Source organism: Antechinus flavipes, chromosome 4 (assembly GCF_016432865.1).
Source record: "Antechinus flavipes isolate AdamAnt ecotype Samford, QLD, Australia chromosome 4, AdamAnt_v2, whole genome shotgun sequence".
NCBI classification, from domain to species: domain Eukaryota; kingdom Metazoa; phylum Chordata; class Mammalia; order Dasyuromorphia; family Dasyuridae; genus Antechinus; species Antechinus flavipes.
The window spans coordinates 148,118,015-148,145,850 of record NC_067401.1 but is presented as its reverse complement, the minus strand read 5'-3'; the positions used below and the strand labels follow the sequence as shown (position 1 = coordinate 148,145,850).

Here is a 27,836-nt window from a genome sequence, read left to right as displayed (position 1 = left end):
TATTTCTCCCTGTAGCTTAGATCCTGGCCAAGCTGGCACAAAAACCCATCTCCAGGCGAAGAGACGAGGGCAGCCAAGTCAAGGATGGTAGGTGGCAAAGAGCAGTGGGGGTGGGGAGGTGGGACACTGCCTTCCGCGGGCAGCATTCTGGTGCGGTGCCCTTCTGGTAGGCTGTGCTCAGCTTGGGTAAGGGGGGCACCCCAGAGTATTACACCCCTGTGATCCTTTATGTACCCTGTCCGCCTCCTCTCTGCCAGAGGCTCATCACAGAGGGCTCCGCTCGTGGGGGCCGCCTTAGCTTTTGTGTTCCTGCTAAGCCTGAACAATCCCTCCCCTACACTCTGAAGGACTCAGTTGACATCAGGCAGCAAGAGGGTCGGGTTTGCCCCCCCCCAGTTCTCCCTCTCCCAGCACTTGGATGAATTGCTCCCCCCTTTCTTGCCCAGGAGCTGGGGCGACTGGAGATCCCGGCCGAGCTGTCCGCTCTGCTGAAGATAGCTGAAAGTGAGTATTGCACACTCTTTCCTTCTTTCACTGGAGAGTTGGGAGCCAAGGGTGTTGACTATTACATTGTCAACTAAGTCACTTTGTTGGATAGTTTTGCTTTAATTTTTTCCTTTGTTAGAAGGGAAGACACATTGATAGAGTTGGGGCTGGAGACAGCTGTAGCTATGACATAAAAAACAAGGCACCAATAAAACTTTATAAATATATTTTGAAAAGAGGAAGCAGGGAGGGAAGAATCAGTACCTGAGATGCTCAGTTCTCTCCACTGCGTGTCTATGCTGGATTTGGAGTCGGCTGCTGTTCTCACCTGTCTGTCCCCCTCCATCAAGCTCCTTGCCCACCTTCAGTGGTTCTGTCTCCCTCAGCTATCATTGCAGTGATGTGACTTTGTGATGAATGACTTTCCATTAGTGGTGAGGGGCTGGACAAGGATCCTGGGAGTAGGCAAAAGTAGGAGGGAGAAGGGGGAATATGAAGACCCTCCCCGTGACTGGCTACTTACACTTCTGAGATGCTCCTAGGGCGCCAGCATGTCATGGCTGAGAACATCACAGAAGCCCTGCCCCCCGAGATCACAGCTCAGGAATCACTGGCTCTCCCTCCTGACATCGATAGATTCCCCTTTTCCAGATTCATCCCTGAAAACTTTGAGGTACTGTTTGCTCCCCCCTCACCTCTTTCCTGTCCATTTGCCTCCACTGGTTTCATCATATTCTGTACATTCCGACTAGCAGCTTATTTGCTATTCTTCCAAAATAATGTTGTTATCTTTCCTGTCTCCACGTCTGCTCTCCATTCCTCTCGGGTCTCTCTTTCCTCACCTCTGTCTCCTGGAACCCCCAGGTCTCTTCAAAACTCAGTTCCAGTGCCCACTTGGTTCCCCTCGTGCTTTCCTCCCAGTCCCCTCCCCTCAAATTACTATTTATTTACTTTTATATTAATTTACCTATGTATACATTTTCCTAGTAGTCTGTGAGCTCCTTGAGGGCAGGGGCTGCATTGGTTTTTATCTTTGTATTTATCCCAGTGCCATGGGCACACACCTGGCACATAGCATAAATGCTTGCCAAGTTGAATTGAATTATAAGCCCTTTCCAACATTATACTACCCTCATTTTTCTTTTGTGTGATACTTCCCCTGTGGTGGGGCACCCTCTGGGCAGCCACCTCAGATTGCTTTCACTTTAGCACCCACCATAATTAGCTATTTAAAAAAAAATTAAGCTTTTTATTTTCAAAACAAATGCATGGATAATTTGACAACATTGACCCTTGCATAGCCTTGTGTTTCAGATTTTCTCCTCCTTCCCTCCACCCTCTCCCCTAGATGGCAAGCAATTCAATATGTATTAAATGTGTTTAAAATACATGTTAAATCCAACATGTATAAACATACATAACTAGCTATTAATACATTCTCCTTTTCAGAAACCAATCCTGCCCAGTCCAGGAAAGCCCTTGACCTCCCCCGTGACTCATCTGGATGGGGCTAACCTTCAGCTTGCCCTGGACATCAACAAAGTGGTAAGTCGAGCGGTCCTGGCCAGGAGGGAAGCCAGTCTAAGTGCCACTGAGTCAGGCAGGAGTGGACAGGGCAGCAAGAGCCTGTCCCTCATTTCCATTCCCTCTTCATGGGATCATCTAGAATTGGGAATAATTTTCCAAGTTCCTTAGTCCAAAATCCTCATATTATAGATAAGCAAGTTTAATGAAGTTTAATGAGATTAAGGGATTTGCCCAAGGTCAATTATGTGACTGACAGAGCTAGGATTGGGAACAAGGCTCTTTGATTGACAAACGCATTGTTCTTTCCAACACTTCTTACCCAGGTTTCTGATTTCCATCCCTGACTCCCTTCTCCCCATCTAATATAATAGTTGCCAACCACACCAATAGCCAGCATTTATATAGCACTTGGGGCAACCACTGTGCTAATCACTTTTACAAATATTGTGTCATTTGATCCTCACAACCACTCTATGAGGTAGTGTTATTATTATTCCCATTTTACAGTTGAGGAAACTGAGTGATTTGCCGAAGATCACACAGCTAGAAAGTATCTGAGGTAGCATTTGAACTCTGCTGTTCCTGATCCTCGCTCTAGCACTTTATTCCCATCCTGATATCAAGTTTCCCTCTTGTCCTTCAACCCCTTTGTTTTAATAGATGCTCCGGCTCCTGGGCGACCTATCACTTCAGTCCTGGCAGGAACAGACCATGGGCACCTATTTGGTGCAACAGGGTCTGCGCCACCCCACCTTGAGGAATGAGATCTTTTGTCAACTTGTGACCCAGCTATGGCACAATCCGGACGAACAGCAGTGCCATCGAGGCTGGGCACTCATGGCCATTCTGCTCAGTGCCTTCACCCCGACTCTGACCCTTCAGAAGCCACTGCTCAAGTAGGTTGGAGCCGGGCAGCCTCTGGGAGGATGGGCAGGGGACACAGGAAACAAGGAGGCAGAGGAAGAAGAGAGAATAGGGGCTGAGAGGGTGTGGGAGCAGAGTAGTGATGAGGGGAGAGCCTACATAAGGGGACAAGACTCTGGGAGGATATGGCTGTCTGTGGGTGACTCCTTCCTGCTATGGCTGGATCCAGGGCCAGGGTCCCCACTCTAGGCTCTTTCCTGTCCCGCAGGTTTGTATCTGATCATGCTCCCAAGGGCATTGCAGCCGTGTGCCAGCACAAGATTCTGGGAGCATTGCGACGACCCCAGGCAGCCATCAACACTGTCCGTGCCTACCCACCTACCCAGCTGGAGTGGGTTTCAGGGTGGCGATGTGGGCGTATGGCCCTTGACGTCTTCACCTTTAGTGGTAAGTGGGACTGAGCACCCTCTCCCCCTAAGCTACTTCTGGAGTCATATCCTCCTTTCCCAGTACTGCTTCCCAATGCCTTCCTCCTCCCACCCCCTTCCAGCCTTCAAGGTTCTCTTCCCTCCTTTCTGCCTTTTGATCTCACAAAGTATGGGTCCCCAGCATCCCCAGCCTTCCCTTGATGACTCCAGTTCTCCCCATGATGCTCCTTTCTCATCGCCTGCATAGCACTCACCTGGGGACCCCCCTTACCCGGGGAATGCCCTGCCTTATTCCATTTTCTCCCAGCTTCTAACCCCTGGCTATTCCATTCCTGCAGAAGAGTGCTACTCAGCAGAAGTCAAATCCTGGACCACGGGAGAAGAGTTTGCTGGATGGATTCTACAGAGCAGGTAAGGAAACCTAGGAAGCCTGGCAAAGTCAGGCAAAGGCACTGAGCTGCCTCTGCATTTCTTGGGAGTGAGTCTTTAAACCAGTCTCATTAATAAGGCTAGGGGATAAAAGGGCATGTATGTCAGTGATTTCATGTGCATATGTAAATGGAAAAGTGTCTAAAATATGTGTCTGGGGGCAGCTAGTTAGTGTAGTGGATAGAGCCCCAGCCCTGAAGTCAGGAGGAACTGAGTTCAAATCTGGCCTCAGACACTTAACACTTCCTAGCAGTGTGAGCCTGGGCAAGTCACTTAATCCCTATTGTCTCAGCAATATATGTATATATATGTGTGTGTGTGTATATGTATGAAGTAATAATGTACCTGGGGTACATTGTAAACTCCAAGATAACTGAGAGTTATTGTGTGAGCATGTGTATGTTGTATGAGTTTGTATGAAATTGTCTCAAGTATATATGTACACACATGAAATAAAATAAGTTAGATGTTTTGGAAAACTTAAAAATGATAGGTGCAAATTATTTTTTAAATTAATAAGCATTTATTTTCTCTTCTTCCCACCTATCACATTTTTAAAAATGCAAAACAAAACACTTGTAACAAATATGCATAGACAAAGAAGACAGACCTCTAAAAGCAAGTTATTTCTTATGTGAGTCTTAGTGAATGGTTGACAATCCTCCTATCGACTAAAAATTTATTATATTTATATTTATATTTATTAATGGTTTTGTATTTCTTTTTTTTTTTCGAGGGAAGGGAGAGAAATAGGGGGACTGAGAGAATCTTATGATGATAATTAAATTAAATTTCAAAAGTTCAAAAATTCAAAATAATTTAAAACAAAAATTTAAAACCTTGAAATTATTTTAAAATTCAAAACAATTTTTATAAAATTTAAATAATTTAAAAGTATTTATTAAGCCATTTTATGGACCAGGCACTGTGCTGAGCTCTATACAAAGAAAAAAATAAAATGACCCACATCCTCAAATAATTTACAATCTATTGGAAAAAATTACAATGATAGCTTACTTAATAGTTTGTTTTTCCAATTGCATGTAAAAATAGTTTTCAACATTCATTTTTGCATTATTCTGAATTCCAAATTTTTCTTCTTCTCCCTTCAACACCCACTCCCCAAGACAGCAAGCAATCTGATATAGGTTACACAGGTACAGTCATGTTAAACATATACAACAACAGTTTGACCTAATTGATAGAGCGTTTGAATCCTACTTCATACTTAGAAGCTCTGCGATCCAAGGGCAAGACAATCAACTGTTCCCTCATGCGTAAAATGAAGGAGTAAGGCTTGATGGTCTTGGATGTGCCTTCTAGCTCTGAATACTATGAACCTATGTTTCCTTAAAACAAATAGGAGGTAATTTTGGGGTGGGAGAGACCCTAGCAGTTAGAAAGATCGGGAAATGCTTCTTGTAAGGGGTGATTGTTCAGCTAATCTTTGAGGGAAACTAAAGATTCTTAGAGATGGAGATGAAGAGGGAAGACATGTCAGGAAAAGACAGAGATAGGGCATAGAATATCACGTGTGAATAAAAGCAAGAATTTGGCAGACTCAAAGGGCGTGTTGAGAAGTATTGATTAAATAAGACTAGAAAGGTAGACTGGAGCCAAATTGTGAAGGACTTACAATGGCAGTTTATATTTGATTTTAGAGGTCACGGGGTCTTTAGAGTTAATTTTTAAAACTTTAGTTTAATTTTTTTAACTAACAAAAAACATTTTTTCTTTTTTAGGTAAATGTATGTACGTGTTGTGTGTGTGTGGGGGGGTGCAGGTGTGTATATGTGCATACATGTAGGCTTGTATGTGACGTGTGCATATTTATATACATATATATGTGTATATGGAGGGAGGAGGGACAAGAGCCTCCCCTCTTCCCCTTGCACTTGATTCCATTTTTTCCCTTCTTGCAGGGGCATAGAGCAGCCGATTCGGGGCTGGTCGGTATCTCTGCTCTCTGGAGATTCCTGGCAGGATTTGGTCGGCTGTGACTTTGTGCTAGATCTCATTGGGCAGACTGAAGACTTGGGGGACTTGAGTGCCCCTTGCAGCTACCCCATCCCGCCCCACAATGTGTGAGTGCTTCCCTCGCCCTATCCAACTCATCTCCCAGGGCTGCGGTAACTCCACTCCCCTGCCATTGCAGCCTGTGATGGGACCACTGTTTCCTCCAGGACTTACCAAGACATCCCCCCACCGCCAGGAATCCAGGCACCCCCCTTGGCTCCCGAGCCACCTCCGGGTCCTGCCCCGAGTCTACCTCAACGGAGCTATCCAAGTGAGAGCTGCAATTAGCTTCCCAAGGCTGAGCCAGAAGGGCATTATTACAGGGCTGGAGACGGAGGGCAAGGATTGGGAGGAAGGAGGGGGGAAATCAGACCAGACTTAGGGGACCTAGGGCTGGAAGCAGCTTTAACAATACTTGTTACCAATGACCCATGTGTATACTTTGTAAATCAAAAAATAAATTTAACAAAACAAAAACCAATTCCTGTTACCTCTCTTCCCAAAAGGGGAGCCTCAGAATGCTAGGAGCTTGGATGGTTTCCTGGATAACCTTTTTGAACCTGTGCTCCTATCTGGATCCGGGGTGAGTCTACAATTTGCCAACTCCCCCATAGCTCTCCCAGCTCCTCTTCCCGGCCCCCACCCACCTTCCGATCGTCTCTCCTGACTCTTCCCCCATTCCACGGCCCCAAGAGGCCAAGTCTGACGTGCTGTTGGCTTTCTGTCCCAGGAGGACTTGACACAAACCAGGGCATTGAACAGCCGAATGAAAGGTGGCGGAGGCATTGGGACCCAGCAGGGAGGCTTCCCCATGAGTGAGTATGGTCTGGTCACCTTGACACAAGCTCTTCTTATTCAGGAGCTGCCATTGTGGATGCTTTTTCTGAAATACCGGGCCCCTCACAGAGCCCTGGGCCCTGGGATCTTCCTCAGTGTTTATCACTAGGTCTAGGATTATCTGATCTCCTTCCCTGAGGTCTTCCTCTTGATGAGAGTAAAACTCTGTATGATCTGAGTGAACCCTGTAAAATTATGTAAAATCACCAAAAAAAAGTCTCCTTTGATCTATAAATCCAAATGGTCTTGCATCTGGCAAGATTTCATATTTATTTGAGACTTCCCTTAGGCCCATGCATAAAATGGCTCTTCAGAAAATGACTTTGCAGATCATTTCTCTCTTGAGAATGATATGCCCACCAAGAGAATCCCTCTTGGTATTTCTTTAACAATAAAGCTTTTTTTTTTTTTTTTTTTTTTTTTTTTTTTTTTTACCATAGCCTTTGGGTTTAGCGAATTCCTTCCCAGGAACCCGGGCCTTGGAGAGCACACAACCTCACCCATTCCTACCTAACCTCTTCTTTGGTACCCTCATCCCTCATCACTCTGAGGCTTTTTCTTAGATACAGCCACCCTGGGGTCTTCCTCAGTGTTTATCACTAGGGCTAGGATTATCTGATCTCTTCCCTGAGGTTTTCCCCTGAGGCTTCAAGTACCAGGGACCAGTGGATGCCATGGTAATAAAGGTTAGCACAAGAGATCTGTTCATGGTCTCGGACACATGGATGAAGTCCCTTGGCTGCTAGGGAAATGGAGCGCCAGGAGGAAGTTGATACCCGAGTGGCTGGGCATATCTTTCCCCTCTGTCTCCTCGCTCCTGATTCCCTGAGCTGTCTTTCTTACATTAGGAGATTGCTCCTCAGGTACAAGTTGGGGACTGTGGCAGATACACATCCTCAATGACTCTCCTTCCCCCCACCCAGTGTACCCAGGAATGACACAGATGCCAAGCTATCAGCCTGCCATGGGGGCGATGATGCCGGCTCCCGCACCATTTATGTCAGCGATGCCCCCTATGCCTTCAGTGGGTGGGGTTCCCATCATGCCAGGTATGATGGAAGAGCTAGTGTTCAGGTGGGCACTTCTTCTCTAGGATCATGACCAGAATGCCTACTGAAGGAGAGAAGGTGATGTGGGGGGTTTCAGCTTCCCCCTGGGAGTGAGGAGGATAATGACCTGTCAGGGAGATGGCCACAGTGGTAGTCAGTGGGACTGGCTCTAGCTCACCTGAGATTAACTGACTAGGTGACCCTGGGTGAGGGACTTAAGCTCTCTGTTGCTTCAATTTCCTCATTTGTAGAGTATAGATAATAATTCCCATAATATCCATGTTGCAGGATTGTTGTAAGAATCAGAGGAGAATGTGTGGAAAGTCATTTATGAATCTTAAAGCGCTGTATACAAATTGCCTATAATTACTCTGTCCTATTTCTTCTCAGCCATGATGCTGCCATCCCAGTCCCAGCCTCTGGTCCCCACACTCAGCGCCACAGAGCTGGCTGCCCAGCAGCAGAGCTTTATCAACCAGCAGGCTATGATCTTGGTAAGGGCTCGAGTGGCGAGGATAGGGGGGAGGGGGGCTTTGGAATTAAAGGGCCTGGTCAAATCCAAGTCTAAAATCAAATCTAAAGTCCAACAGAAATTACCTCTACAAAATAATGGGCCAGTCACTTCATTCTTTTCTTTTTTTTTAATTGAAGCTTTTTATTTTCAAAACATATGTAAGGATAATTTTTCAACATTGACCCTTGCAAAGCCTTGTGTTCCAGTAATAACTTCATCCTCATTTGTACAATGAATGTATTAGAGCAGAGGGCTTCTAAGTCACTTCTTGTTCCATGAATACTGTGCTAGCTGGGAGCCTAGTTTTCTGCTCTGAGAAAACCCAGCGGGATTTCTCATCTTATTGATGCTCTTTCCCTTTTCCTCCCACCCAGGCTCAGCAAATGACTACCCAGGCCATGACTCTTTCCCTGGAGCAGCAGGCCCAACAGCAGCGCCTTGCCCGGGCCTCCACATCTACCCCTCCGACTGCTCCCAGCAAACCCAAGAAGCTCCCGGCTGTTGTCAGCAAAAGCTCACCTGCTCCCACGGCAGAGCCCCAAGATAGCCCGGCACTGGTACAGACCTGAAGGGGATAAATGGCAGTTCCCAGCAGGGATAGGTTAGAGCAGAGCAAAACTAGGCAGGGAGCAGTGCCAGTGGTGGAAACGGGACAGAAGATTCTAGGGCCTTACCTTTTGGGTATAAACATTAATTAGCCAAGAAAGAGAAAAGAAGGAAGAGGGAAGGAGATGATAACATGTCCCAGCTCCCAGCTAGAGTGGAACAAATAATGAGCATGGCAGAATTCTGTCAAAGTAGAGCAAGATTCTGGGCAAAGGAGGTAGACATTATCTCTTTTTTTCTCAGTAGTATTTTATTTTTCCAAATACATGTAAAGATAGTTTTCAACATTCAGTTTTGTAAGACTTTATGTTCCAAATTTTTCTCCCTTCCACCCTTACTTCTCCCTCCTCAAGACCTCTCATATAGGTGTATGTAAAATTCTTTTAACTATATTTATATTGTGCAAAAAAAAAAATCAAACCAAAACGGAGAAAAACATGAAAAAGAAAAACAAATTAACAAAAAGGTGAAAAAGCTATGTTTTGATCCACATCCAGTCTCCATAGTTCTTTCTCCAGATGCGGATGGTATTTTCCATCCCAAGTCTATTAGAATTATCTTGAATCATTGCATTATTGAGAAGAGCCAAGTCTATCATAGTTGATCATCGCATGATCTTGTTGTTCCTGTGTATTTTGCTGGTTCTAGCTATCCATTATCTTGTTCCCAACAGGTAAAGACTCCGGAAGAGGTTAAGGAAAAACTGGGGCATCCCAGTACCTTCCAGCAGAAACGGGATTATTTCCAGAAGATAGGTAAAAGATCCCAGACAAAGGCTATGGTCCTATAAGCAGAGATAACCTCACATTTGGGAGGATGGGCTCAAAGGCTGGGATGATGGCAACTTCTCTAAACCATCATTCTGGCACAATCATGACAGGGCAGAGCAAGCTCAGATCCTCTTTTTTTTTTTTTGGCCCAGTGGGGCATGTTGGCTTGGCAATAGGGCCCCTATTGACTAAGGGCTGGGGCCAGCATCAACAGGAATGGAAGGAGTTGTAATGGCAAAAATGACATTAAAGGAGGGATACAGAATACAAAGGACAGAAAACAAAAAATATGGGCTAGTGTCAACTCTGATACCTCCTTGCAGGTCAGCAACCCATTCAGACGAAGAAGGTAAAACCACCTGCAAAGGTGTCTATTCCCCAGGTGGAAATAGAGCAGGAAGAGGAGGAGGAGGAAGAAGAAGAGGAGGAGAAAATCAAAGATAAAGGTGAGGTTGTAGAAAGACCCCCAGTTTGGGAAATGGGAATCTTGGGCATTGGCCCTTACTATTGGACTAACTCATTGTGAAACTTTGGGTCTTGTTTTCCTCTTCTGTAAAATAAAAGAATTGGACTAGAAGATATCTCAGATCTCCCTTAGGTTTGACATTCCATGGTTCTGTGATACTCATAAGTATCCCATGGGAGATACACACACACACACACACACACACACACACACATACACACATATACATATATATATGTATATTCCATATTTCTGGGATATATACATTAATATATATATGTGTGTGTGTGTGTGTGTGTATGTCTGTGTGTGTGTGTGTGTGTGTAGATTATGCATACATGGATAGATGGATCCCACTTATTTGTATGTTACCTCTCATTAAGTCTGACACTGAACTCATCTAATAATTTAATTTATCATCTCAAGCTTTAAAGAAATCTAAGAGCATTTTGGATATTTTTTTAATTAATAAAATTGTAACTTTGTCAGTTGGTCAGTCAAGGGTTTATTAGGTACTTACTATATGCTCTTTTCATTAAATAATCAATTGACTAGAACCCTTATTCCAGTTCATTAAATATTATTTATTGAATAAACTGAAGAACACTCCTTTTCCAGGAGAAATTATTTATGTTCAATTTATTAACAAATGAAATTAGCAATAAAAAAGGCTAAGATTTCTTAGCAGGATTTCTTATCTTACCTGGATTGCTCTTTCCCTTTTACTCCCACCCAGGCTTAGCAAATGACTACAACATATATGACATGTTGGCTATGACAATCACAGTCATCTTTAAACTCTCACTGTAATAGTAGATGATTTCACTTCCAGAAAAAAACAGTCTCACTATTCAATTCATTCCAAATGCTAACTAAAGACTCTTAAAATATTTCATATTTCTCCTTAGGATAAAAACTAAATTCACTCTTCAGGAAATGTTAGATTAGTCTTTTTTTCTGTATCCTCTTTTCAGTCATCGGAGGAAAATCTTGAATACTTGCTGATCTTCATAGATTCTTCTTAAAATTTTCTTTATAATGTTTCCTAATATAAAAAATTTTCAGTTCAGACATGGAAGAAGTTTTTCTCCTTTGTCTTCTCCACAGATTCCCCATAGATACTCATGGAATAAATATAAAACAAATCTAATTCTCTTTATCTCCATAAGGAGATAAAGTATCTCACAGCAGGACATTTTTAAAAATTGGATTTTTTTTTTTGGTCTTTGTGCAGTACATCTGCAAGTTAATTTGTTTTGCCTTGTATAGAATCAATTTATACTTTTAAAGAAACTTGCTGTTGCTTCTTTTCTGCTGAATTCTCTTCCATCTCTGTGGTGATTAGTTTGGAACAGTTTTCTACTATATATTTTAACTTTTTTAGTTTGTTTATCTTATTTGAAAACAAACTCTAGTTTCTGAATTACTTTCCATTTTAATTTCTTCTTTTAAAGATGTGTTTTTATTTTTTAAAAATTAGATTTTTATTAACATCTTTTGTTTTTATATTACCTATATTTCCCCTTGTATCCTTCTACTTCTTCCTCCCCAAAGAACTATTCTTTATAATAAAAAAAATTTTTTAAGTAAAAAAAAATATCAGAATTAATCAACACACAAGATAGATGATACAGTGGATAGTACACTCACCAGGGAATCAGAAGAGTCTGTGTTCTATGTGACACTGGGCAAAATACTTAACCTCATTGCCTCCTCTCCCCCTCCAAAAAAAAAAAAAAAAAAAAAAGATCAATCCATGCATTTTTAAAACTTTGATGTTTTATGCAATGGACTTCCAATTGCGAGCATAAGCATAAGCTCTTCCAAAATGTTCCATTTGGTTCTTAAAGATACTATGTATCAGGTTAGCTAGAGGGGTGCAGTGGATGGAGCACCAGCCCTGAAGTCAGGAAGATCTGAGTTCGTTCTCAGACTCTTGCACTTTCCTGGCTGTGTGACTCCGGGCAAGTCACTTACCCTCAATTGCTTCAGCAAAACAAACAACAAAAAAGATACAATGTATCTAATATAGCATAGTATGTGGAGGAACTAAATGAAATAGGACTTAAGCTAGAAGAGAGGAAAGAACAGATAGTTAAGACTAGTTTTTTCCCCCTTTCAAACTCCCAGCATTATTAACTAACCTAATTATTTTTCTTTCCTTCTCATAGCACCTCCTTGTCCCCCTCCCCCAGTGGCCAAGAAACCACTTCAAAAAAGGGAGGGAGGAGACAAAACTAAGAGTGAAGTTGGTGCAGGAGCCAAAGCAGAAGATAAAGCTAGAACTGGCTCTACCCCAGAAGCCAAAAGCCAAAAGGAAAGTATAGAAAGGCATCAAGGAACTGTGGTGCGAAGCTCAAAGCCAGCTGTCAAAAGAGCAGAGCCCAGCAGAGAAATTCGTAACATCATCAAGATGTATCAGAGCCGTCCTGCACCAGTGCCCGAACCAATACAGCCCACCAGGTCGGGGCCACAGAGGGTGCCAGGAGCTGGAAGAAAGCTTTCCAAAGGGATGCTGGGGAGGGCTCCCTGATACTGATCCTCTCTCTCCCTTTTCCTTCCCCAGGAAGCCCCAAAGATCTTTCATAAAGAAGAACGACCCCAAAGATGAAGCCCTGGCCAAGCTGGGTCTTAGTGGCAATCAGCTTCCTCCTTTGGTGAACTTGAGGGCTGGGACCCGAAGTTCTGGGGTTTACAATTCCAATTTCTTTTCTGTTTCTTCTCCTTCTTGGGAAATTCTCTGTGTGTGGAGGAGCAAAAGTCTTGTGTTTCCCATTCCCATCCCTTCCTGGACTTAGACCGACTTATCATCTTGTGGGCCTCTGAGGGAAGGGAAAGGTGTCCCATGGGCACATGAATAATTCTTCTCAATTTCTTCCTAGCCATCAGCTCTGGGCCCTAAGAAGGGCTCACCACCACCTGTTTCACCTCGGCCCTTTAAATCTTCTAGCTCCATTAAAGAGAAGCAGAGACCCCTGATGCATTTGTTTGCTCCAACTCAATCTAGCTCCTCAATTCCTGAGCCTTCACCACCTCCACCTCCACCTCCACCTCTTCCTCCATCAGAGAACTTGGTCTCACCCAGTTCAGGTGAGGAAACCCCTATGGACCCATCTGAGTCATTCTCAGTTGTGTCTTTCAGGGTTGTCATCTGCATCCTGGGGTTCTAGGGAGGCAGGTTTCTCGCAACCTTTTGGGGAAGGAATAGGTTTTCAGGTTATGCTATCCTGACATGGTAGGAGAGGTGAGATTAAAGGAACTCTAAAGTCACTTCTGACTCTGAGATTTTCTGATTTTTTTTTGTTTGTTTTATAATTAATTCTAGAAGGTATTCTTAAATCAAGTTTATTTCCATCCTCAAGTGACAGCCATATTGAACAGATGGGATTTGGAACTGATTACATCTTACTAGCTAGAGAAATTTTTATTTTTAAATATGGGAGAGCTAGGCTGAAGTACTGGACTTTGTGGAGGGTGTTAAATTGTCATAAGTTAAATCCATGTCAGGGATGGGTTGCTAGCTTACTTGGTCATGGATATAGAATTGTGCCAGAGCAATAGTATCTGTAATTCCTGCTATTGGGAGAGGCTGGAAGATTGTTTAAATTTGGGCCAAAGATAATTAGGTGTCTATAATTAATCTGGAACCAATAGGATGAGAGAGCCTGAAGACTGGGGAATCACCAGGTTGATGAAGAATGAGAGAACTGGGAAGTTAGAAAAATGGAATCAAGTAAAGCTTCTATACTGAGCAGTAGTCAGCCATAAATGGTATTGTACTTCCAGTCTGGGTGAGATAGAGAGAGCCATTCCCACCCACCAAGAAAATTAAAAGTAGTAAAAATCTTAGAGGAAACTAAATGGATGAGGAAACTAAAGCAAATAGAGGTAAATGACTTGCCCAGCTAGTAAATGTCTGAGAACATATTTGAACACAGGTCTTTCTGACTCCAGGCCCAGTATTTGTCAAATAATATTGCCCAACGTTACATAACCAATAAGTTGATCTTTCTGGATCTCTTTCTATTCTCATGTATATGACTTACCATTCTTATTAGTGATTTCTCCCTCTTGAAGTTAGTTTATATTACTTTGTATTAGATTCAGTGACCAGATCTCTGATTTCATTGGTAAAGAGAACTCCTTCTCTTGTAAATTGTCATTTTCTAAGCAATTTAGTCCTGGAGTTACCTAGGGTTCAGCTTCTTAAAAAGTGGATCACACAACCCCATATAAAATCTTGTGAATAAATGTGGGGGTTGTGAAATTTTGATTTATTATCAGTAAATGTTTGATTTGCATGCCTATTTTATATACCTATATAACTGGCTGGTATAAAAAAATTTTTCAGCAAGAAAGACTTGCAAATGGAAAAAGTTTAAGAAGACTTGATCTAGAGCATTGAGAGGTTAAGTTTCCCAGGGTCATACAGTCAGTATGTATCTACAGTTAAATTTGAACTCAGTACTCACTGAATTCATTTCTCAAAGAGTCTTATTCCCCACTGATATCTTTTTTTAAAATAACCTTTTATTTTCAAAATACATGCAAAGATTGTTTTCAACATTCACCCTCGCAAAAACCCTTTGTTCCAAGTTTTTTTTCCAGCCATTCTCCCTATCACCTCCCCTAAACAGCAAGTAATCTGGTTTATGTTAAACAAGTGCTGTACAAGAAAAATCAGATCAAAAAGGGGAAAAAAATGAGAAAGAAAGAAAAAAAAAAAGCAACCAAACAACAACAATAACAATAAAAATAGTGCAAATACTATGTTATGATCCACATTCAGTCCCCACAGCCCTCTTTCTGGATAGAGATGGCTCGCTCCATCCCAAGTCTATTGGAATTGCCTTGAATCATCTTATTGTTGAAAAGAGCCAAGTCCATCACAGTTGATCATCACCTAGTCTTGTTGCTGTGTACAACATTCTCTTGGGTCTACTCAACTTCACTTAGCATCAGTTCATGTAAGTCTCTCCAGGCCTTTCTGAAATCATCCTACTGATCATTTCTTACAGAACAGTAAATAATATTCCATAACATACATATACTGTAACTTATTCAGCCATTCCCCAGCTGATGGGCATCCACTCACTTTCCAGTTCCTACAACACTACAAAAAGGGCTGCCACAAACATTTTTTGCACATGTCCCCACTAATATCTTAGTTCATTTATTTAACAATTACTTTTCTCTATTAAATTTGACATTTTATTTTCCCCATTTACATTACATGTAAAAACAATTTTTAATTAGCTTTTTTTCCCCAAAATTTGTTCCAATATGTTTGAAAGAATTGCACATATTTAACATATATCAAATTGCTTGTTGTCTTGGGGAGAAGAGAGGTAAGGGAGTGAGGGAGAAAAAATTTGGAACTCAAGTTTTACCAAATTGAATATTGAAAACTATACATTTATTTGAAAAATAAAATACTATTTTAAAAAGACAGAAATTAAAAAAACAACAACCCCCTCCAAAGAAAATTTGAGTTCAAAATTTTCCCTTTCCCTCTTATTCTCTCCTCCATATTGAGAAGGCAAGCAATTTGATATAAGTTGTGTAGTCATGCAAAACACATTTCCATAACAAATACTCATTTCAACACAGTGTTAGTCACTGCCAATAAACAAATGATAAGATCTCTTCCTTCTATTAGTGTACACACAGTTAGATGTCTTCCAAGATAGGGAGTGGTGGGAGAAGGAAGCAATTCAAACAAAATGTTCCAGGAAAATTATAGAAGAGAGGAAAACACTCTTAACAGCTGGGATCAGGTGAGGCTAAAAGATGAGGGTTCTGAGAATAGGAATGAGGTGGTGAGCATTCTAGCAAAAGGAATCAACCATAGACGCAGGGAAGCTCCAAGACTTTAGGCAAACAGAACACTGGAGAGTCCAGGTTGCCTGAAATCAGTGTCAAAGGAAGGATGAAGGATAGTGAGAAATGAGTCTGGAAGGCCTGATCAGCAGTCATGTAGTCTTAGGAAGACAATTTTGTCAGTTTTGTGGAGACAGAAGGGAGACTGGAAGTAGGTAGACCACTTAGAAGGCTATTATGGGGGCAGTTAGATGGCACAATGGATAGAGCACTGGCACTGAGTCAGGAGGACCTAAGTACATTTAACACTTCCTAGCTGTGTGACCCAGGGCAAGTCACTTAAATCCAATTGACTCAGCAAATAAATAAATCTTTTTTTTATTTTTTTAAAGAAGACTATTACCAGAATCTCTTTGAGAGTAGATAAAGCAATAGTCATGAGAGGGAAACAAAGTGGAAGAAAGAGTCATGGAGGTAAAACGGATAGGATTTGGCAATTAATTGGATACAATAATTATATATTGGATATAATAATTATAATGATGGTTAGCATTTATATAGTGCTTTAGGGTTTGAAAAGCACTTTACAAATATCATCTCATCAGGGCAGCTAGATGATACAGTAGATAGAGCACTGGCTCTGAAATCAGGAGGACCTGAGTTCAAATCCTCAGACTAAAACACTTAATATTTACTAGCTATATGACTCTGGAAAAGTCACTTAACCCCAATTGCCTTCCCCCTCCCCCCCAAAAAAATAATAAATATTATCTCATTTAATCCTCACAACCTCTCTGGGACATAGGTGCTATAAATCAGGACACTGAGGTAGACTTAAGTGATACAAGTAAGCCATATCGGGGTCTGGATTTGAACTCAGGTTCTCTTGACTCCAGGTCCAGAGTTCTGTACACCATGCTGCCTTGCTACTTCATGGGCACAATAAATAGAGTTCAAATTTGGCCTCAACTACTAGTTGTGTGACCCTAGCCAAGTCACTTAACAGTTTGCCTCAGTTTCCTCATTTGTAAAATGATCTGGAGAAGGAGATAACAAATCACTGCAGTATCTTTGCCAAGAAAACTCCAAATAGGGTTACAAGAAGTTGGGCATAAGTGAAATGACAGGAAAGTACAGGATTTACTTTTTCTGATCTTTAGACCCAGTTCAGTCTATGGGAGATGAGCACATCAGTACCCAGTTGCTTCATCCCTCAAGCAGTGTTTCCTTTGCCTATGCCAGTGCCACCTGGCGATTGTTCCTTCGAAAAGAGGTAGGAAAGCGATGGGTTTTTGTCCTATTTTGTTATTAGTCCTGTCCCCTTTTCTCAATGCTCCTGGTCTGGGCTCTCTGGAGAAAAAATTGGGCTGGGATAGGAAGTGAGGCTGCTAGCCAGAAGTGGAGCCTTTCCATTTTCATCTGGACAATGGCTCCACTCTTCCTTGGGCTTCTTTCATATCCCCCTATACTTCCCACAGGTGTTCTATCCCCGGGAGAACTTCAGCCACCCCTACTGTTTGAAACTTCTCTGTGAACAAGTGAGTCCTAGATTCTTTTTATTCCTCTCACTGAAAGGGAAAATTTGTAAGCTTGTCAAAAATAACTCTCCATTGCATGATCTTCCAAGTAAGTTTTACGCTGCTTTAGGTGCTCAAAATCTCAGCTCTGGTTCCTGGATCTGCTCTACTCTATCATTTATGGTCCATTTTCCAGAATTCCCCCTCCCTTCTGTCCCTTTCCTTTCCATCTCTCCCCCAAACCCTAGGCAATGGGCATTTTTGCTTTCATTTACATATTGGAGGTAGGGTAGATTATGAAGCAATCTGACAAAACTAATTCAAGTTATCTTTCCAAGGAGCATTTTCACTTTAAAGGATGCTCTATAAGCTACATTGATCATGGTTGGTAATACTTCAAACATTGCATTATATGAAACCCAGGCAATATAGGACCCTTCATAGTATTTCTTAAGTCACAGTCCCAAACATGTTCATGTTTAAGATTGATTTTCAGTTGGTGGAAGGGGAGTTCTAAGACATAGAGATATAGACACACCCATGAGAGCTAGACACTGAGAGACACAAAGATATCCACAGGAATACTGAGAGGCAAAGGGGGATAAGGATCTAGATCGAGCCAGAGGCAGACTGATGGGGGAACAGAAGTATTACTCTAGAAGAGGCTGGGACTATTGGTATTTCTGTCTGTGATCATTCCTTTCCTTTTTTTTTTTTTTTTCTTTTTTTGCTGAGATAATTGGGGTTAAGTGACTTACCCAGGGTCACACATTCAGGAAGTGTTGTATCTGAGGTCAGATTTGAACTCAGTCCCCCTGACTTCAGGGTCCCTGTGGTCATTCTTTGGGAGGTGACTCTCACCCTGGAGATCCCTATTGTAATATGATTTTGCTATATCTTTAGATCTTACGTGACACCTTCACCGAGTCCTGTATCCGAATCTCACCAGATGAACGGAGCAAGATGAAGGACATGTTAGGTACAGGGAACCTTGGGGCTGGTGGTGGTCAAAAAGGGGGAGAATCTTGTGTTCTAAACCTTGGAAGCTAAAGCCAGGAAAATGGTGATGGAGGTATCTGTGGGGGTCTCTGGAAAGGGACCTCCCCCCACACACAATTTAGGATAATCCTTGAACCCAAGACCTTGAGTAATCAGGATGGGAGAGGGCAGTTACTAGATAGGGAAGGGCATTGCCAGGGAAGATGGGGACAGTGGCCAACTCCAGAGAGTCTCTCGTCCACAGCGGACTTGCAGGTGGGCATGGATGCCAGTTCCATTGTTGAAGATAGTATCAAGAAGAGAATTGTGGTAGCTGCCCGGGACAACTGGGCCAATTACTTCTCGAGAATCTTCAACGTCTCGGTCAGTGCAAACCCTACACACTCCCCGGTGGGGCCCCACTCTGGGACTGCCCAAGATTGGGGGAAAAGGGGTTATTCCCCAAGAGTCCTAGTTTGCCCGAGTATTTTTTTTTGGTACTTTGGAATGTCATCCCATGTTCTCCCACCATGGTGAATGCAGTGTTCTATGTACTGGGCATTATGGAAGGGCAGAAGGAAGCTTCTACTCTAATCAGAAAGATGTGATTCCTTCCTTCAAGGACCTCCCACCCTAACCTTGCCCTTGGGGAAGGAGCCCCTCATCACGTAAGGGAGACAGAGTCCATGAACGTGCTGGCAGTGACAGAATGGAGGGAAGGACATTTAAGCATTTGAGTGGAGAATCTTCCCAGTCTCCTGTGGCCCTCTCCTCACTCTGCCTGGGGATTTTCTTTGACCTTACCCTGATTTCCCTGTCAACACTGTGACCTCGAATTCTATCCCAGGCTGAGAGTAGCAATGATGTACAATTCCTGGCTGTGTCTCATCGGGGGCTTCGCCTGCTCAAAAGTGTGAACAACACCGCTTTCCTCGCAGACCATCTCAAGACCCTCTGCAGCTACAGGTCAGGAGGAGTGGGAAGAGCAGAGAACATAGGCAGTCTGGTCACTTTCCCATGCCTCAAGGAAAAGTTGGTGACTCTAACGGACTATCTACCCCTGATTGATTTATTCACAGTTTTGCAGAAGTCCTGGAGGTGGAGGCTCCAGGACACAACATTCTCCAACTCACCCTGAAAAATGAGCAACTAATATTGCACACATCTCAAGCACAGGCTATCAAGTCCATGGTGGACCTGTTCCTGAGTGAGCTCAAAAAAGTGAGTGGGGATGGGGCGGAAGGGGAGAGTTGAAGAAGAGGAAGAGGGGTCATTAGTGGCAGATTGGGAAATGGCTGTAGATGATGGGGGTACCCGGAGGCTGGACAGTAGGTGTGGAGAAGGAAGACCAGTGCTTGTGGAGGCTACTGGGACAATAATAGGTTGTCCTACTCCAGGGAAGGTGGAAGGTGTATTATACCATGTCATAACTAGACATTCTACTCCTCAATAGGTTATGGAATCATAGAATATTTGAAAAATATTAGAGGGACATTAGGCAAAATTGGTTTGGGGGTTTTCGGTGTGTGTGTGTGTGTGTGTGTGTGTGTGTGTGTGTGTGTGTGTGTGTGAAGCAATCAGGATTAAGTGACTTGCCAGGGTCACACAGCTAGTATTAAATATCTGAAGCTGGATTTGAACTCAGAGCCTCCTGATTCCAGAGCTGATGTTTTATCCACTATGTCACCTAGCTGCCCTAGAAGGTCTTAAAATTAGTGTGTCATGGACCCTTTTGGTAAAGTTTATGGACCACTTCATAGGGAAAAAAATTTTTTTTTAAATCATATTCAAGGAAACATCAAATTCCAGTCAGAGGTTAATGAAAATAAAGATGCATTTTTTTCTTACCCAAGGTCATAGACCCTCTGGAATTTATTCAAGGACTCTTAGGTTAAGAAGCCCTGAGTTAGTCCACCCCTCTCAATATTTAGATTTCAAGATCCAACAGTTTGCCTAGAGTCCAGGAGTTTGGACTTGATTTGATGCAAAGATACTCAGATATTTGGCTGCCTTTAAATATTTAAGAGTTATCATGTGGAAAATGAATTAGATTAAACTCTCTTTAACCCTGGAGAGCAAAACCAGGAACTGGATGGAAGTTGCAAGGAGGCATATGGTAGGGGCTTTAAAAATGCTTGTTGATTAATTGCAAAAAATGGGGAAAAAATTGTAGACAATCTCTACCTTTGAGCAGGTTTTACACACACAACAGGGTGTTTTGATCTGAGAAGGTAGAGATAGATAATGAGTGGCAAGTAATAGGAAAGTCTAAGATAGTGTTGCTTCCATTATTATTCCGGAATTAGAGATGGAAAGGCTGTGATGGGGATGATACCTACAGCTGCAGGTAAAAAATAGAACATGGTTGGGTCTGGGTCCAGAAAGATCTAGTGAAATTTCACCATTCAGGACAAGTGGGCTCTAAGGTAAGAACTCCAAATGTCTTAAAGAGCCTGATTTCTAGGGACATAATACTAATTAAGAAAGGTAAAACTGCTTGCCATAATAGCAGAAGTATAAGAAAAAAACGTCCTAACAAGTTGTTGTTAGGAACTTGTTAGTTCACTAGTTAATTCAGCCATTGAACTAGTTCAGTCATTCAGTCGGACTCTCTGAGACTATGGACTTTTATGCATGGGGTTTTCTTGAAAAAGATGTTGGAGTGATTTGCCATGGCCTTCTCCCATGTGTCCCCATTTTACAGATGAGGAATTAAGGCAAATGGAGATGTGGTCCTAGGATCACACATCTAGCAGAGTTTTTGGTCAGATTTGAACGTAGATCTTCCTGACCAACCTGGGATGCTCTTTCCATTGCCCCTTCTAACAAGAAGAGCTATTGAAAATGAAATGGGCTGCCTGGGGAGATTATGGTCCTCCCTTACTGGAGGCCTTTGAGTAAATGCCGCGTGATGCTCTGTATGGTATGTTTAAGTTGGAACTGTCTCAGGTAGACCAGAAGGCCACTTAAGGGACCTTCCAATTCAGAGCCCCGGTGATTCTGTGCTATAGCTCTGAAAAAGGCAAGGAGAAAGCAGCCTGCCCACACAGAGGCAGGGGCGAGGAGGGGGAAGAGTCAGATATTAATCAGGCACTTCCTCCTATATGCTGGGATCCTTTCCTGATTGCTTTAATGTAAGTGCCTTGATTCTGTTGATTATTTCTAATTTATCTTGTATTTAGCTCGTTTGTACTTAGTTGTTTCCATTAGACAAACATTAGAGCATGAACTCCTTAAGAACAGGAGCTCCAGTCCTTTTTTTTTGTATCCCCAGCTCCCGTACATAGTAAGCATTTAAATGCTTGCTGTCCAGGCACTGTGCAAGGTGGATCTGTCTCTCTGCCCTCAATGGGTTTACATTTTGTGGCAGAGAGAAGGGGCCACCTGCACACTTACAAACGTTTGCACATTTAAAGTCAATACAAGGTAATTTCAGGAATGTAGATCAAGACCTAGGGGAAGGCTCCCGCAGGACCCTTGAGTAGGGCTTTGAAGGGAGACAGATTGTAAGAACTGAAGGACGAGGCTGAGGGAGCAGTCAGGCAGAGAAGGCTCCATCTGCTCCATCTGCTTCTCCCTCTCCAGGACTCGAGCTACGTTATTGCCCTCCGGAGTTACGTCACCGATGACCGAAGCCTCCTGAGCTTCCGCCATGGAGACATCATCAAGTTGCTGCCCATGGCCTCCCTGGAGCCAGGTATACATATATGCCCTGACTTGATGCATAGTGTGCTGCTGTTCAAGTGTTTTTTAGTCGTGTGCAATTCTTTGAGAACCATTTGGGGTTTCCTTCTCCAGCTTATTTTACAGATGAGGAAAATGGGGCAAATAAGATGAAGTGACTTGCCCAGGGTGTGGGGGAAATTTGAACTCACAAAGATAAGCCTTCAGGCTGGCATACCCCCTGTGCCACCTGGATGCCCGATGCCCAGCTTAGGGAAGGATGTTTATCTGCGTTCATTGGAACAGAAGGGAGGGTCCTTACAATGTGGACTGAGGAGCTGGAGATGGTGCCTTAGCTGGGTGGTATTCGGGGTCAGAACGTGGCACTGGAAGCCTCTGGGATCTAGCCCTCACACTCTTTCCATCTGACACTTGCAGGGTGGCAATTTGGCTCCATCGGGGGTCGATCTGGGCTCTTCCCTTCGGACATGGTGACAGTGGCTGCTGTGCCCGATTACATCACCTTCCCCAAGGAGCAGAAGGACGGGTGGCAAAGGAGTCTCTCAAGAGCAGAACCAGGGTCGTCTCCGCAGAACCGGGCCATGGAGGTGAGGGAGCTTGGAAGAACTGACGGGCTGAGCCCTAACTAGCAATTCTTGAACTTTTCTGGCATTATGAACACTGCCCTCTTCTCTTGAGGTTATTTTGGCCTGGCCTGAATTAACAGAATCAAGTCCTGGAAAAAGGAATCCTTTCTTCTAACTCTTGACCCACCAGAAAAAAACACCACCCAACCTGTTCAGCTGAGATTGGTGCTCCAAGAAATAGGGAAGGCATTGAAGACGTACTCCCTGTCCTCGAGGAGCAGGGTGACCTCACTGCATTTGGGGAAGGGGATTTGGCTCCTAGGGTTCATGTCTTATCTCACCGACTAGACTGTACGCTCTCCAAGAGCAGGGAAACTGTTAGCATGCTTCTCTTGTGTCTGGTTCAGAGCTTGGCGCGGGGCCGGGCAGCTGCTCAATAAAAGCTTCCTCAGCTTGACCGACTTCTTCCTCTTCTTCTTTTTAAATTTGCATTATTTTCCCTTTTTTCTTTTTTTTTTTTATTTTGAAAAAAAATTCTTTACATTATCCCTTGCACTCATTCTGTTCCGACTTTTTCCCTCTCTCCCTCCACCGCCTCCCCCAGAGGGCAAGCAGTCCTATACATGTTAAACATGAGCTTGACAGACTTCTGATGTTGCTCCCTATGCCCTTGTATTGGGGGTCTTGCGCTTCTGAGGCTTGGAACCACGGCTGCCCGGGGCCAGGCACCAGGGGGCTGGTTGACTCTAGGTTTCCTGTATCTTCAGTGGGAACACAGCCCCAGCCAGGAACCCAGTGAGTACTCTGCGGGGACCAGCTCGGTCTTCCTGGACGGCGGCAGCACTCTGAGTGCCGAGACCAGCACGTACACCATGTGGGAGTATGCCCTGAAACACTTCCGCCCAGTGCAGACCTTGTAAGTAGGACTCTGCCTTCTGCGGGGGCTGTCCTGGTGCTCCCTGCTCAGCTGACCCCAAGAGCAGAAACAAAAAGCGGGTGCCCCGTTTTCCCCAACGCCCAAGGCCTGTGATCAGGCCTTGGCCAGCCTCCTCCCTGTGAAGCCCTGATCGGGCCTTGTCCTTAATCTAGGGAGGGCAGCGTGGTGATGTCGGAGGAACACGCCAGGTGCCTGGTGCAGCACACCAAGGTAAGGGGCCGGGGGCGAGGGGGAACCCGCCCCCTTCCCGAGTGATCTGCCAGACGGCTGTGGCCCGGAGGGCGGACACATACAGACTCAGTCCGTTCCCTTTCTGCACTCCTGCCCCACGGTCACTGCACAAACACTCTGATCCTCAGGTTCCCATCCAGAACTCTCTTACCAAGTTAATGACCAACTCCATGAACAATGTGGCTGTGGAGAACTTCAGGGGTGAGTCATCCTTGATTGTTGGACAAATGTATTTATTAGCCGGGAGCCTAAACTCCCCTCCGTGGTGAGTCTCCGCTCCCAGCCCACCGCGCTATTACCAACGTGCATGGGTTTTCGTGGCTCTCGGCCCTCCTGCCGATGCAGTGGCCCTGGGATGTATCTCAGCAGGTCCTGCCTGAGAGATGTGTGGGTGTTGAGACTGGCCCTGCCTGAAATTCAGACCTAAAAGTGTTGGAGGGCCTGGAGACACAAGGGAGGGAGGCTTAAAGGGAAGAGATGGGAAGGATGGACCCATGGCGAGTACCCCCGGGGAAATGGGCCACCCCTCGACCTTTGGGCTCATATTCAGAAGGCATAAGAAGTGAAGGACAAGGCTGAGGGAGCAGTCATATCTGGACTTAGGCCATAAGGTGCCCCCTAGTGTACCCCCTAAACTCTCTCTTTTCCCACTTTTGCTCCACAGCTGTGATGCAATTTATGGGTGATCAGCCCAAGAAGAAAGATGAGTTGGAAATATTATTTGAGATGTTGAAGGTGAGTATCAGAGCTAGAAGTTCAGGAAGACAGGAGAGCCCTGGAGCATCTGATTCTGCCATATTCAGGGCCTTGAATTTAATCTTGTGACCCATGACCATTACTCTTCCATTTTCTGATTTCCGCCTTCCTGTCCCCAGCCCCAGAATCTGTACCCTCCTCCTTCCCCAAACTTTTTTCTATCCTGACAAAAGCCCTCAAACTCTCCCTGAGAACTGCATTCCTATTCCCACAGCTGTGCCAGGAAAACAAACTGAAAGATGAAATTTACTGCCAACTCATCAAACAGGTCACAGAGAACCCCCAACAGTGAGTGTTGTGCAAAGGTTGAAGTTGGGAAACGAGAAAATCGGCAGGGTTTGGGGAAGGTACAGATGATCCAGAATTTAATCTGTCTTTCAGGAAATCCTGCATTCAGGGATGGAACCTCCTCAGCCTCCTCACTGGTTACTTCCTCCCTTCATCCACCCTGATGCCATATGTCATCAAGTTTCTGCAGGACGCTGCCCCTGGTCAAGGTATCTCGCAGGGGTGGAGGGAAAGGGCAAAGGGGATAGTGGGAAACAAGACCAAAGTGCCAGATAAAACATTTGTTGGTGGGGAGAAAACAAGAGGCGGTTTATGATCTGTTTTGGCCTCCTTATCTACACAGAGCTGGCCCAGAAATGCCAAGAACATTTGCAACGTACAGTCAAATATGGAGGTCGCCAGTACCTGCCCACCGTTGGCGAGATACAAGCCTTCCTGGTACTTGGTCTGGGAGGGAGGACATTTTGAGTGTCCCCTGTGGGGAAGGAAAGGGCCCAGCATCACTGTCCCCATAGTTTTGTCTAATCACCGGTATATAGTCTCATTCTGCAATTTTCCTTGGCAGAAGGGGCAGATAAGTCGACCGTTGTTGCTCCACCTGCCCGGAGGTACAGAATACAAGACAGTCATCCAGACCTTTACAGTGAGTCCCAGGAGGTTAGCAACGGAGGTTGTGGGGAGCGGAACCCCCTTTCCTCTTCACTTATGATCTTACACACACACCAGGTGGTGAGAGAAGTGCTGGAAGAGATGTGTATCCAGATGGGCATTAGAGAACTCTTGGAGGTTCAAGAGTTTGCCATCTTCCTCATTAAGGAACAAGGTGAGATGGGGAACACTATCTGGGACCAGCTGAAAACCTTAAGGGAGATACATAGGTGACATGGAAGGAGCAGAAAAAAGGTCTCCTGTGTGTGGGGACCAGGGAGGCTCACTTGCTCACTTTAAGTAAGGGGCTAGGTGGCCTTTAGGCGAGCGCTGCACTCTTTGCCTGAAAGCCCTCCTCTGAGGCGGGGCCATTTTCGGCAGGTGCACTAGTGCGGCCTCTGCACCCCAACGAGTACCTCAACGACGTGGTGCGGGAGACCAATGTGGAGCTGCATAGCCGCCGGCTCACCTGGGACAGCCCCCTGCACTATGAGAATGAAGTCTACGTCAGCACACACTACAGCCAGGTAGTTAAGGCACCACCCCCACTGATTCTCCCCGAGTTAGGGGCAAGCGGATGGCGAGGAGGATGGGTGAGAATTGGAAGCAGAGGTGAAGGGATGGATTTGCCATCAGGGCTGTCCCTCACCTGCCCTCTTCCTTAGGTACATCGGGACTACCTGCAGGGAAAGCTGCTGGTCAGCACCCAACCCCAAGTGGAAACTTCGTTAGCTCCCCTGGTGGTCCTGCAGCACCTGAGCAGAGAGACCGGGGATCTGCCTTCTGAGTATGAGCCGAAGGTCGAGGGGTGGCCCATTTTCCCGGGGGTACTTGCCACGGGTCCATCCTTCCCATCACTTCCCTTTAAGCCTCCCTCCCTTGTGTCTCCAGGCCCTCCAACACTTTTAGGTCTGAATTTCAGGCAGGGCCAGTCTCAATGCCCACACATCTCTCAGGCAGGACCTGCTGAAATACATCCCAGGGCCACTGCATCAGCAGGTGAACTTGAGGATCCTGGGGACTTTAGTGATGAGTCAGCTGAACACCTCAAAGAGATACAGTCGCAGAGAAGCACAAATCGGCTTCATTGGTGAGCTACTGCCTCGGGGTGGGATTGGCCAATAAACTGGGGGGGGGGGGGGGAGGTTTCAAGAATAGGAGCAGGCTGAAGAAGCTGTAGAGGAACCTGCCAGACTTCCCTGTTTTCCCCCTCTGCCTTCTTCCTTGTACAGCTTACCCTGCTTGCAGGGACATGCCATCTCCCCACCCCGTAGTACTCCCTCCCATCCTGCTACAGTGGCCCAGGGGTTACTTCCCACCTCACCAACTCTCAAAGCCCTCTCCCTTCTACGCTCTCTGTTCAAACTGCACTGTAGGCAGGTGAAGCAGGCCCGATCAATGTCTGAGCAGTGAGATGACTCACTGACATGTTGCTTAAGTCCCCATCCTTGCTGTTTGCCTGCAGAGGCCATGAGAAACCTCCCTCTCTTTGGTTATACCATATACATCGTGCTACGGGTGAGTGAGCCAAGGATAGCCACCCCCTGCTTATTGGGTCTCAACCATCATCGCCTCATCTTGGTGAATCCCAGCTCCCAGGTGGGTGTGATTCTCCTCCTTCTTCCCCCCACTCTTAACTCTCTCCACTCTGATCCCCACAAAGATCCAGACTCTCTATCCTGGCCTGCCATGCCGTTCCCAGTCACTCCCTCTTCCCACATCCTCTCCCCTCCTAGGAACAGTGCCATTCCATCGCTCTGAAGGAGATACAAAAATTACGTCAGCTCAGTGCTCTGAACGACCTCCCAGGCCTGGAGCTCAACTACGGGTCTTCTGCCAACCCCAAGACTATCTGGTTTGAGTTGCCACAGGTGAGAGCCCACTGATGCCAGCAAGTGGCTGATCCATCTGTGCCCACAGCCCAGGCCCTCATCAGAAGGGATGCCCACTAATGCACAGTTTGCTCTTACAGGCTCAGGAGTTACTGCACACCCTCAACTTCTTAATGGAGAACAGTACTTCAACCTAGCCTGGTCCAGTACATTCCAAGTTGAAAGGGATGGGGGGAGAGTGAGGAGGGGGGGGAAGGGAGACAAGGCCTTTTTTCTCCTCTTCCGGCTCTCCTGGACCCCTACCCTCAGCGATCTCCTCTGGTGTCCCTGCCTCTGCTCCGGGCTAGAGCAGAAGGGATTGGATGGCCGGGTATGAGGCTGATAGCTCCTTCGGACGTTGGGGGAGCTGCAGGCAACATGTGCTTGGCTAGGCAGATGCATCCTACCCAACTCTTTGTGCCATCAGGGTGCAGGACCTGTTTTCCCATTCATCCTCACTCAGGTCCAGTCCTGGCCTGGTGGGAGCAGATGCATCAAAAATAAAAGCTCAAAAAATCAAAGTGTCTTATCTATATGAATAACAGAAA

General features: G+C 44.9%; 1 protein-coding gene across 2 annotated transcripts; it reads left to right on the top strand.

Moving 5' to 3' along the window:
* Positions 1-27,809, top strand: MYO15B (myosin XVB). 2 transcript variants are annotated; one of them, XM_051995074.1, is made up of 42 exons: positions 3-87; positions 447-504; positions 1,029-1,159; positions 1,936-2,031; positions 2,674-2,909; positions 3,146-3,324; positions 3,644-3,716; positions 5,657-5,818; positions 5,918-6,021; positions 6,257-6,333; positions 6,481-6,565; positions 7,511-7,636; positions 8,027-8,130; positions 8,525-8,707; positions 9,430-9,511; positions 9,850-9,972; positions 12,164-12,455; positions 12,559-12,649; positions 12,875-13,082; positions 16,973-17,085; positions 17,291-17,350; positions 18,233-18,308; positions 18,573-18,691; positions 19,155-19,273; positions 19,387-19,528; positions 21,893-22,004; positions 22,409-22,578; positions 23,325-23,473; positions 23,647-23,704; positions 23,854-23,926; positions 24,390-24,460; positions 24,696-24,769; positions 24,863-24,978; positions 25,113-25,207; positions 25,335-25,412; positions 25,496-25,592; positions 25,799-25,944; positions 26,083-26,204; positions 26,374-26,507; positions 26,883-27,016; positions 27,154-27,288; positions 27,390-27,809. In XM_051995074.1, exons 1-42 carry the CDS (start codon positions 85-87, stop codon positions 27,444-27,446), a joined length of 4,863 nt encoding a protein of 1,620 aa, XP_051851034.1. In that variant the 5' UTR covers positions 3-84; the 3' UTR covers positions 27,447-27,809. The 2 variants fall into 2 exon arrangements, with proteins under 2 accessions (XP_051851035.1, XP_051851034.1); XM_051995075.1 differs by lacking the exons at positions 27,154-27,288; positions 27,390-27,809 and having other exon boundaries at positions 1-87; positions 26,340-26,507; positions 26,883-26,984.
* Positions 27,810-27,836: the final 27 nt, after the last annotated feature.

Excerpts from the sequence above, each read along its gene's own strand:
- MYO15B (XM_051995074.1), top strand. Across the intron at positions 5,819-5,917 it reads CCCATCCCGCCCCACAATGT|GACTTACCAAGACATCCCCC; the intron begins GTGAGTGCTTCC and ends TGTTTCCTCCAG. Across the intron at positions 19,274-19,386 it reads AAGACCCTCTGCAGCTACAG|TTTTGCAGAAGTCCTGGAGG; the intron begins GTCAGGAGGAGT and ends ATTTATTCACAG.